We start from the raw sequence: 12472 nt of genomic DNA, 5'->3' as shown, positions 1-12472 counted from the left end.
AGAGGCTTGGTTATGTTAGTGTCCATTGTCACAGTGAGTGGGACCGAGTCATAAGAAGAATGCGGATGAATAAAAGGAAACTGGCTCTTTATCCTCATATACGAATTATGTGTTAAAATGCCAGGGCTATTTTTAATCCTTATTTAATAATATGGCCTGATACCAACTGAAGGCTTTACATGGAGATGAAAAGCTTATTTCCTTGTAATATTCTCACAAGGAATTATTACAACAAAGGAACACCTTGTTCTGGAAAGCTGTTTAATGATGCAGCCTGTTTTTCATATACCCTAGTGGTGTACATTCTTGAAGGACTGAGAATATTCCAATCCCTATAGAGACTCAAGGGGGAAAATGTCACTCACCGAATGGAAGAGCTGGCCACAGAGCCCTCCTTCCTGTGCACCGGCCCCCAATCTCGGAACTGCTTTAAAGCACTCCGGACCTCTCACCTGGTCCTATCTTTCCACCTCCGTAGACTTCACCAGCTTAGGAGAGACATAAGCCACATGTCCCAACTACCCATTACCAAGTAACAAATTACCCCAAACTTAGCAGGCCAAAGTCTGTCTTATTATAATCTCATGATTTTGTGAGTCCAGAATTCAGACAAGGCTTGACTAGGTGGTCCTTCTATTCCATGTGGCATTAACAAAGGTCGCTCAGTGGTGTTCAGCTGGAGGATGGGCTGGTCTGAGGGCTCCAAGACAGCTTCACACACTTGTCTGGCATCTTGCTGGCGTGGCTGGAAGGTGGGCTCAGCTGGGACTGGCAAATGGAGCCCCTACAGGCAGCCCTGCCAGCATGGGGGCCTCAAGATGGTCACAGAACAAGGCAGGAGCTGCACAGCCTTTTAGAATGAAAATCACACAGCATGGCTCCCAGCGTATTCTACAGGTTACCAAGTGTCACAAAGGTCAGGCCAGGTTCAGAGGGGGGAGAATCAGAGCCCGTTTCTCAAAGGGAGGAGCGTCAAAGATTTTGCAGCCATCTTGAATCCACCACATTATGTGAATTTCAGGGTGTGCTGAAATGTTCAAATAATTTATTTATAGATCCAGTTCTTTACTAATGTAAACCGGTTTAAAAAAAGTTTAGCAGTGCCTAAAAGCAATGGAGGTTTTTTGGGTTTTTGCGGGTTTTTTTGCATTCATTGATGGGCAGAGAAGTGTATCTGCCGGGCTTACTACAGCAAATCTCAATATCTGCAGACTGGCAGAGCACTCTTACTTTATTGCTGCCGTTTATGATGCAAAGAATCATAACATATTGGTCAAAATGGCAGATGACAAAAAAGGCCCCCATCCATAGCTGATGTGTTAACACCTCTGAGTTTTCTTAAGTATGGAATTCTTTCTTTGGGGAGTTAAATGACACAAAGAAGCCATTGAGTGCAACCCAAACCTTCATCCAGTCTGACCGTTTATGGGACTAGAGGTCAAACAAAGGGAGCAAAGTTGGGGGAGAGATTAAGTCTTTCCAAGAGTCTTTGAACTCACCGCCTCCAAGGCCCTGACACCGAGAGCACCAGAAAAGTGTTAATTTTCCTCATTTGGGGAGAAAGGCTGGTGGCCCTGGATGTCCAGACCACAACACCTTTATTCTGTGCAGCCTTCAAAGCACATGACAGCTGGGATATGCTGGAAGTCTTAGGCAGGCACGTGGCCACTGTCCGAAGGGCCCCATCAGAACCCCTGGGGTGCCTCCACCCAGGGATGACTCCTGATTCCTCATCCCCACACCACACTGGGGGCACCGCTAGGGGTCCTGTGAGGTTCTTCCTACCAGACTGCAGCATCCTAAGCCCACAGGAGGTTTAGAAAAATACAAACATAAAGCCAGAATGGGTTGAGGCTTTCTCCTCTCCCAGCAGCTGGCCCCCTGTGCAGAGTCCCGCTGGCCGGAGGCAGAATCCCACAGCTTTATCAAAGGAGACCCAACTCTCCTCCAGGGCAGCTCTGAACTCGCACACTCAGAAACAAAAAGGGGGCACTGAGCCTAGTGTCTCCCTAATCACTTAATCACCACTGTATTGCTTCTCCTTTGTAAGAATAAATGGCTGCGTCTTAGGGACAACAAAGAAATGACCATAGAAAGGGCATATGGAGTGGCCCAGATCTTGGCTCAAGGCCCTCTGTGCTTGTGAACTACGGCTTATATGGTGTTTGTATGGTATTAAGATGTGCTGTGGTAAGTCCTGCAGATACATTGCTCTGCCCATCAATGAATACAAAATAAAATAACTCCATTGCTTTTAGGTACTGCTAAACTTTTCTTAAACGAGTTCAAGTTAGCAAAGAACTGCATCTACAAGTAAATGATTTGAGCATTTCAGCACACCCTGAAATCATATAATGTGGTGGATTCAAGATGGCTGCAAAGTCTTTGACCCTCCTCCCTTTGAGAAACGGGCTCTGATTCTCCCCGCTCTGAACCTGGCCTGACCTTTGTGACACTTGGTAACCAGTAGAGTAGGGTGGGACCCATGCTGTGTGGTTTTCATTCTAAAAAGTTATGCAGCTCCTGCCTTGTTCTGTGACCATCTTGAAGCCCCCATGCTGGAGGGGCTGCCTGTAGGGGCTCCATTTGTCAGTCCCAGCTGAGCCCACCTTCCAGCCACGCCAGCAAGATGCCAGACAAGTGTGTGAAGCTGTCTTGGAGCCCTCAGACCAGCCCATCCTCCAGCTGAACACCACTGAGCGACCTTTGTCACTCTCCCCCATTTTGGTCTTCAACTGTATTCCTTACTATAGGCTCCTGCTGTAGAAATGGAAAGGTAAAAGTGATTTTCAACATGCACAGTACTTTAATAGTTGTTCAATGACTGTGCTCAGAAAAAAGCTAATGTCTGTAAATGCAGTCTGACTGGTGAGGCATTGCTGGCTTAGATGGAAAGAATTTATGGGATTATAAAATTTACATTCTGCAAAATACATCATTAAAAACTGACCACCCAGTTTTTTCCACTCTCTACAGTAGCCACGCTTTACGTTGCCATCATTCATAGACCCATCCCTGGCACACAGCACAATCTGCCAAATAGAGGGGAATGCAGCAGAAGGGCAGAGCCCGTGCAGTCGGAGAGCTAGAGGTTAAATTTGCCTTTTAAGGTGGTCACTGCCCAGCCTGCCATCCTACCCTTCCCACCCGTCCAGGAACCCCCCGGGCTCCCCTGCCTCACACAGTATTGCAATTGGTTCCTTCTGGATCATTCTCCAGGCTTAAGGTTCCAGAAACGCAGGAGCTGTGTTTGTCACTGTTGTAACCTCAACCCCAAGCACAAAGTATGACACATGACAGGTACTCAATATTTGCTTTAAATAGCCACTTGGGTCCAAAACACCACTTGGCAGTTTGGAAGACCTCCCCACATCAAAGCAGTCAACTCTCACATGGATAGCCAAGTGCAGAAGGGAAGAGAAATGGTGAGTTGGGGGCAGAGTCCACAAACCTAGTAAAAATTAGAGAATTTTTTTTAACCTGATGATTTCTTGCGTGCATATGTAAGATTAGATTTACCCTCACAGACTGAGTAAGTATACGTCAACATGGTCTGTGTTTCTTCACGGAGCTACCCTCTCAAACGATTCAAATTTTCTTTCCAAACAACTTTTGCTATCTGTGTATTTCAGCTCTCCCTCTCACTCATAAACATGGCTGTGGGTAGGCTTCCACAGCCCCACAGACCTCTACAAATAGGATTTGTCATCATTCTCTATAAATCTTGGTCAATTCTTTCAACAGATGGGAGCATAAACAGAACATCTGGCCACAACCTTGGAAACAATATTTTGATATCACTTCATCATAGACGATTACTTTTCACCATGGTTTTTATTGGCTGGAATCAAATTCATTTCGGTAGACGGCAAGCCAAGATCAAAGTGAGACAGCCTACATTTTCAGCTGGAGCAGTGTGGGCGTGAAATGATCCTGCTGTCTATGCATTGTAAACTTTGTTTTGAACAGGAATTCTTAGATGTAAGAAGGAGTTTGATCCTGAAGGACATGTGCTTCATAAAACGCAACCTGCTAATTAAAAAGAAAAGGAGAAAGGCAGGACTTGAAATACCTAATCCCCCAGGATTTAGGACATTATAGAATATAAAGCAAAACAGAGAATTTAAAGATTCCAGTAAATGAAGTGAACGTTTCTAAAAGCGCTATCAATCTATGATTTGTTTTCCCATGCATCAATTAGAAGAAATTACTAAGACTAAAATGATAAATTGCTCCAGGACAAATAGTCAAAAGGGCCCCATAAAAATATATGCAACTCAGATGACCAACAAAGGTCAAATTTCCTTAATATAAAAATCAAGAAGGATAAGGCGAAAAGGCAATTTAAAAAATGGGCCAAGGGCATAAATAGCCAACTCACATAAACAGACACCAGCAGTTTTTAAATATATAAAAGTATACTCAGTCTCATGCATACTAAAATAGATGTGAATTAAATGACAGTGGGCATCTTTTTTCATCTCTTAGATTCAAAAAGTTGGGTAATACACTGAGCAGGGAAGGTTGGTGAGGCAAACATGGCACTCATAGCGTGTCAGGGGACAGCTACTTGTATAGCCTCTTTGAAGAGGAAATTTGATAAAGCTTATCAAAATCTTAAATAGGCATGTCCTTTCCCCTAGCACTACCATTTCTAAGAATTTAAGTTCCGTGTATGATTGTACATCTGTCGGGGGACATTCACTACAGCATCGTTTAACATATCAAAAAGAGGAAACTACCTAAGCATCCATCCTTGGGGAACTGATTGTAGAGAAATATCCCTAGAAAACTACGAAATCTTTAACAAGAATGTGAGAGAGCTACAGACCAATAGGGAATGATTTCTAGGATATGCTGTTAAGTAAAGAAAGCACGCTGTAACCCAAAATACACCCAGTGTACTACTTTTTATGGAAAAAAAGAAAAAGGTAGGTATGGTATTTTTAAAAATGTGTCCACAAATTCTTTGACTTTCTCTTTAAAAGGTGGAGCTTAATTCCACTCTTCTTGAGGGCAGGACTTAGTGAATAGAATAAGGCAGAAGTGACTGCGTAACTTCTGAGATTAGGTCATAAAAGGCATTATGGCATCTCCTCTCTTGAGTCCCTTCTCTGGGGCGAGCCAGACGACATATTGTGAGGACACTAGAGCAGCCCCATGGAGAGAGTCTAAGTGGTGAGGAATTGAAGCTCTTGCCAGCAAAAATGTGAGTCAGCCATTTTCCCTTCCTACCAGCATTAATTGGGTGCTTATTGTGTGCCAGACCCTAAGCTGGGGGCTGGGAGAACAATGATGAGCAAAAACTATACGGTCCCTCCCACTGCAAGTTTCACCCCAGTGGAGATGTTCCATGCACTTGATATATATAATACATTGCTCAGTCTCTGTTTTCTGTGCTAGATGGTAAGTTCTGTAAGGGTGAGGACCTTGTCAGTCTGAGGGACACTGTGTCTCCAGACTCTAGCACAGTGCCTGATACACAATCAGTGATAAATCCACATGTGCTGAGTTAATGGATTAATCTAGAGCAGTGTGATCCACTTGAACCTAAAATGTGGACCAGAGTTTGGATTTTACACGCTCCTTCAAATTCTAGGTTTTATTTTTCTGTGTATCTGAAACAACAGGGTAAATTTCCATGCTTAAAGAACCCTGTGTGGCGTTTTTGAAGGTTTCCTGTGGATCATCAGATGCTCAAGGAGGTAGGATATCTGAGTGGGCTGAATGGAAAAGAGCTGGCCACATGAAACCGAAGAGATAAAGGAGACCCCATGTGAGGAGCTCAAGCTGAAGGTGAAACACAATTGCTCACTTACTCCTATGAGTCCAGTGCACACGGCCCACCAGCCCAGGCAAGGGCAGGATGATCTGCACACATGGCAGGGCAGAGCTGCAAATTTCCACAGCCCCAAGGGGATTCTAGCATCTTCCAACTTTGCTACCAAGAAGTCTTCATGGAGAAGAGTAGCTCCAGCCCTTTCACAAGGAACACTAGACTGGGACAGTGGAGAACAGGGCTTGTGTCCAGCTTCTCACTAGCTGAGTCGCCTTCAATCATCCATCCATCCATCTGGCTATCTACCTATCATTACCAAAAAGCACTGATCGAGGGCCTCCCATGAGCCAGTGCCATGCCAGACGTCTCAGTCAGTGTGGTGAGAGGGGTCCCTACTCCCAGTGTGCATGTGTGTGCCCATGTGTGTAAGAGGTGAGCAAAACATGACGTTCTACCTCGGTTTCCACCCCAAACAACCCTGTATGATTTCATGTATGCAATTTGTGAGCAAGTTGTATAAGACAATTAGAAAATAAATTACCAAAAAAATGTCATTTTTTAGGGAGAATGAAAGTCGCAGAAATGCATCTTTGCTCATTTCCCTTCAGAACACATAGTCCACACACAGTTAGGAAAATAACATCTCCCTTCAAGCTCCTTGAAGACCAAGCCCCAGAGAACAGGTCTTAACCTGCTCTCTGCCTGGGAGGTGTGCACAGAGAGCTAAAGCCTACTGGTCTACCAGGAGTCAGTCAGATGCTGGGACATGTTCCCAGCCCCCTCCATCCCTCCACGTGGTGTGCCATCGCCTGGGTGGCTCTATTTATTTATTTTTTTGGGGGGGGGGTGCATTCTTGAGTGATAATGCTTATTCAAAGGCCATGATTTTACTTTCTTCCATCACCAATTTCACCTCTCTGGAGAACTCAAATGTGATGGCAAATGCAAGCTCTCGAGCTCAGCAGGAATTACCTGTCTGTAGTCAAATGTATGGTGTCCAGCACACAACTTACGAAATTCTTAGACTCTGACCCAGGATTCTTGACTGGTCACGCTGAGGTTTTTTAAGTCATGTGAAATTTGCCAGGAAATCCATACCTCAGACTGTCCCACCGCTAGACCCTGCCTGCAAATATACAGGCGGGATTAGAAGAACGAAACCTGTAAGCAAGACTTCCTTGGTGACAAAATCCCCTCAGCTGCTGAAGTCCTTAATTTATCCTTCGTTGTTGGTATTTTGTCTGTCGTTTTGTTATGAAGTTATTATGTTGCTGCCCTTTGTTGTTATGAGTAAAGAAGAAAAGAATCTTCTTAATATATTGCAAGGTTACCCTATAATTTGATGACAAGTAATTAACACTTCTTTGAGAAAACAAAACTAAAAATTAGCATGATCAGCAATTAATTTACCATACAATAATTCAAGGAGGTTTTCCTTGGCCTGTTCTAGACATTTCTGGCTCTTTTATACCCAAAAATACATTCTTGCCTACTTATAGAATAAAACAAAATGACAAATTAAGAAGATAACTTTCATAAAGATGGGGACTATAAACCATTGGGTGGCTAAAATTAGAAGTAGATTTTATTATTATGTGTTACTGGGCCATATGTCATTACTTTCTGGTATATTTGTAACCAACATGTTTATTTCAAAATAGGAAGAAATGTAAAAGTTCACAAATAGAATATGGGCTAATGAATTTAAAACTGTGTTTACCAGGCTGTCCTATGAAGGCTAGGAGAATGTTTAGAAGAACATGCAGTACTCTCCTTAAAGAACAGTGGTGTGAATATACACTCCAGTGATGGCATAGAAAACCCACCACGACACACTTGCCTTGACATGTTTACAAAACCTAGAAGGTCAGGTGTCCACTATGGAATACAGAGTCAAATAAAGTGGAGGCCAAAGAAAGAAGGTAGAAAGGTCTAAATCTGGCAAAAAAAAAAATCCTACTTTGAACTGATTTAAAGATTTTAAATCAAGTATTAAAAACTCAAAATACATAACAGTCTATAGAGCTTTTGCTTGATTTCTGTTTTGAAGTCTTCTGTTTTGTTTTTTAAAGAAAATCATGAGTAGGATAAGAAGAAAGTGAGATGCACCTATGAGGCACCTCTTAAAGGATCCTCAGAAGTCATATCAAGCAGTAGTTGCTTGAAAATTAATCTCACTATTTCGAGATCTGTTTATTTCCTTAAAGAAAAAAAAAAGACAAGGATTGAGCACCAAGCCAATCATCAGAGCACAACATTCCGGATACGCTCTCCACGCCCTGCCTCTTGCCTCTGCTGACATGAACTACCCCTGCGCAGAATCTGAGAAAACGGCTTGTTTTTACTTTCACAACACTCTTAGCCCCCAAGAATGGAGGTAATTAGGTACCTAGAGAGATTTGCCCTCAAAAAAAACTAATAAAGTTTCAGGGATGGAATAGGAAGGAGATTGTTTCTTGCAAAATCAATGAAAGTCGATGGGAGCAGAGTAGACGTAACAATAAGAACCCACACTATACTATGTTTATTTCAAGCCAGTTCGAAGTGCTTTATACTGTCTAATTCTTGGATCCCCACAACAATCTCATAGGGTAGATACTGTCATTGTCCCTATTTTAACCATAAGCAACAAAGGCACAGGAAGGTTAAGTAATTGCCCAAGGTCACACAGCAAGAAAGCAGCAGAGCCAGGATTTGATCCCAGACCTACTGGCCTATGTCCGTGCTATTGATACCACAGTATACTACCTCATGCAGGCAGCCACCCATTCAAAGCTTCATCCCGTTCCAGACCTGGGTTCCACATCAGAGATATAAGATGAACTGCACACAGTCAAGGGAAGAGATACAGCATGCAGAGTGTATGAGTGGAGCTTAACAGAGGGACACCCAACCCAGACTGGGGTTGGAAAAGGCTCCCCAGAGGAGATGACGCTGTGCTGAATCTTGGACACACAGCAGATAACAAGGCAGGGGGTCGAGGGAGGGGCAAGGGGGAGGAAGCTCGATTCAGGCAGAGGGTATGGCACTTAAAAAATTTCAAGGCAGGAAAGAATGTGGTTCTCTCAAGGAAAAGTAAGTAATGCGCTACACTGGCATAGCAGTACCACAGGTGACAAAGGGTGGGGACGCCCAGGGAATGTCATAGAGGCAGGAATAACATCATGAGGAGGCTTGTGGCCTGGCTAAGGCATGTGGATTTATCTGAAATTCTGCCACAAACAACTGAAGAATTTTACACTAAGAAACAAAATGATCAGATCTTTTATTCCTAGCTCATTGGCTATTGCGAAGGAACTAGGTGGAAGAAAGCCGAAAATGGAAGCAGAGAGACTAGTTCGGAAGCTGTATTTCAAAACTGTGACAAGAGGCTGGAATCACATAACCAGGCGAGCAGAGCAACGGGAAATTTCTTAAACCAAGGAGCAGATTGGGGCACACACAGCAGCCGTGTATTCAGCTCTCGCCCTCCCCTAAGGGCCCTGCAGACTCCCAGCTCCCAGTGAGCTTCCTGGGGGTCGTCCCCTCAGGTTACGTCCCAACACAGAATCTTAAAATGTCTCAGGGTCTTAAAAATTGCTCAGAACAGCACCTTCTCAAGGGCAAAGTAATGCGTGCCCTTTCTTCTCTAACTCCTTTGCCACCCAAACACTTCTTGAAATTCTGATGTTAATCACTTTGGGAACATTTCGTTTTTTGCTTATTAGAATTTGCTTACATTTCAGTCAAGGAGTTTTAGGTCATAACTGGCTTCTACAAGCCTGAAAGTATTTTGGAAGGATTAAGATCCAACATGCAATGCACATTCTTGACCTTATTATCTGCTGTTTTCCCGGTCTGGCCAAAGGTCTTCAGAAAGCAGGTCTTTTTTTTTTTTTTTAACAAATATCTTCACGTGAGCTGCCGCTGGGCCCTGCCCCTCATTTTAGATACCTTGTAGAAATGCCGACTTAAACTCAATACTTCCTCCGTCACGTCTGTGCAGATTCTTAAACAAAATCATTGCTCTCTTTCCATTTGAAGGAAGGTGGAAAATAGCACACAAAGGCAGATGATGTTCAAGTCACCACCGTCTTGTATTCTTCCAAAATAAATGTTAAAATGTCCACTAAACATTACAATATTTAAATAAACTTCCACCTTTCTCCCAAACATATCTCATCGATTCTACCAAAGTGGGATACGTTTTTGGAGCTGAAAACATTGGCCAGCTCTGGGCCTCTGGGATTTTGGAAGCACGCACATTTCTCACCTTACAACCTACTTGTTTGCATTTTTTCAATTCAAGTATTCGAGCTTCCTTCGGCAGAAATTGCTTTGAACATCAATAAGGGCGTGTCGCTTTTTATTTCTTTTTAAAGTTTACTCTTTAATAACTTCCTGTCTAGAATGGCCAGTTAGGATTTTCAGGACAAAGGACAGTGGGATGCTGGCCCCACATCCCCCTTTCCCCTCACTCACACTCCAACTTCTTTGCTTCCAAACCATCTTGTCCTCCCCCAAACCCGCCTTTACTCTTCTCCATGAACCCCAGGCTGTCCCACCTCCCTCCCGTGAGCAGAAGCGACATTAAGGCACCCTCGCGGCGCTTCCCCCTTGGAAGACCAAGATTAGGGATGGGAGGGAGCGTCCCGGGAGTTGGAGGAAGCGAGCTTTACCTTCACAAAGAGAGTAATGTCGTGCTCCTGCCCCGGGGCCCCCTCCTCCGACGCCTCGCTGTCCTCCCCGCCGCCGTTCACCCGCGCCGCCGTCTCGTCGCCGCCCTCGGCGCTGCCCTCCTCCGCCAGGTGGTTGCTGAGCTCGGCCTCCGGCTCCGCGGCCCCCGTCGGCGTGGCCGCCTCCCCATCCGCGCTGCCGTCGAGGGGCTCCTTCTCGTCCCCGGCTGTAGCATCCTGGCCTGGCTCCTCCAGACCCTGCTCTCGCCTCTCCTTCTCTGTCTCCTCCATCTCCTCCTGGGCCCCACTCTGGTCCCCGTCCTCGCCAGCGTCTGCCCTCCCTTCCCCGGGAGCCGCTTCCTCCGACTCCTCTCCCCTGGGGGCCCCCGCCTCCCCCGCTGCACCCCGAGGCTCCGCCGCTAGCTCCCCGGGGCTGTGCTCCTCGCTCTCCGCCACTGCGGCCTCCATCGCCTCCGCCTGCGGCTGGGGGCTGCGGTGCCCTCCGTCCCAGGGCTCACCCTGGGCTCCGTGCGCCCCTCCCGCCGGCCCTTCCGCGTCCATGCTTGCCCCCGGCACCCCGGGCGCACCGCCTGCCGGTTCCTCCGGCCCGCGCTCCGCCTCCCCCTCCGCCTCGGGAGCCGCGGGGTCCCCGGGCTCCCCCTGAGCCTCCTCCGCGGCCTCGCTCTGCGCGCCGCGCTCGAGGCTCGCCTCCTCCACCTGCTCCGCGCCGCTCGCCGCTTCCCCTCCCGGGGGTGCCTCGGGGCCCGCAGGGACGCCCTCCCCGGCCTCCGCCTCGCCCTGCGCAGCCCGCGCTCCCTGCGTCTCGGGCCCCACGTCCCCGCCCGCGCCCGGCGCCAGCTCGCCCGCGCGCCCTCCGGCCGACCCCGCGCCTTCTCCCTCCTTCCCCGCGGCCGTCGCGGCTGCGTCCGCCCCCTCGGCCCGCTGCGCCCCCTCGGCGCCCTCGCCGGCCTCCTCCCCCTCCGCCTCCGGGCCGGCGGCCTCCTGCTCGCCTAGTCTCTCCGCCAGAAGCACCGAGCCCGCGGGCGGCCCCTGGGGACCCGGGGCGCCCCCCTCCGGCTCTGTGGCCTCGGCCATGGCCGTAGATCCCAGTCCTTGACCGGAGACCCTTCCTTGACGCTGCTGAAGGGGCAGGTGGCGCTGGACAAAGGGCGCGGCGCGGGTGGCCACTGCGCCCCCTCGGAGAGGACGCCGGGCTCCGGGCTCTGAAGGCGCCCGGCCGTGCGCTGGACGCGCAAGGCGAAATCCGCTCCGCCCCGAGACACTGTGCCTCTTCTCCCGGATTTAAGCTCTCTAGACTCTTCTCCTCGGCTCGTGCTTCTCCCCGGCTCCGCGTCTGCTTCCCACCCGGACCCTAATTCCGACCCGGGGTCCCTGGAGGCGGTGGGCCGCTGCGCTCCTGCACCCTCTGACGTGCCTGGCCCGCTGTCCTGGGGTTGACCAGAAGTCCTTGGTGCCAGCTCCATCCGTCTGGGGCTTGGGCGGGGTTTGCACCCCCGCCTTTTTGCTTGTTTGAAAGGCCTGGAAGCCTAGCCAATGATAGCCTTTCTCATGGCCCTTTAGATTTCAGTGAAAAGATCTGGGCCGCTTGGGTATTTTCTGTAACAGCCTCAAGTTCCAGAGCCATTTAAATCACCCCCCAAACATACAGTCCCACACCCAAACACCTAATCCCCGCTTCCCCAGGAGCCAAGTTTTAAGCTCAGCTGGTACCCAACTGAAGATGCCCATGTCGTGTCTCCGTGTCCAAGAGCAAGGTGGCGGATCCTGGAAGAAAGAAGAGGAGGCCACACCGCCACCTTCCAATTTCTGCAAGGCCCTCCTGAGAAGTTCCAGAGGCCCCGATATAGAAGCAGAAGGAGCCAGTCGAGGTGCTCTGGTCAGGAATGGGCTGTGTTGTGCTCAACCTCGCCCGATACAAAGGGTCCCGTGATGGGAGAAGGTTACATCCTTCATCTCTCTAGTTCCTGAAGCCCCTAAAAGTCTGTTTATCTTGCGGATTCTCCTAGATTTTCTAAAC

General features: G+C 47.9%; 1 protein-coding gene across 1 annotated transcript in view; it reads right to left on the bottom strand.

The window, feature by feature from the left end:
- CLIC6 (chloride intracellular channel 6) overlaps positions 1-11672 on the bottom strand; it is a 40655-nt gene extending 28983 nt beyond the window's left edge. The window contains exon 1 of the mRNA XM_070488826.1: positions 10438-11672. Coding sequence (XP_070344927.1) covers positions 10438-11529 — 1092 coding nt within the window. The 5' untranslated portion in view covers positions 11530-11672. The remainder of the gene's footprint in view (positions 1-10437) is intronic.
- Between the last annotated feature and the right edge of the window lie 800 nt (positions 11673-12472).

The sequence above is a fragment of the Equus asinus genome, chromosome 18, assembly GCF_041296235.1.
Source record: "Equus asinus isolate D_3611 breed Donkey chromosome 18, EquAss-T2T_v2, whole genome shotgun sequence".
Taxonomy (NCBI): domain Eukaryota; kingdom Metazoa; phylum Chordata; class Mammalia; order Perissodactyla; family Equidae; genus Equus; species Equus asinus.
This window is presented reverse-complemented; position numbering and strand designations above follow the sequence as displayed.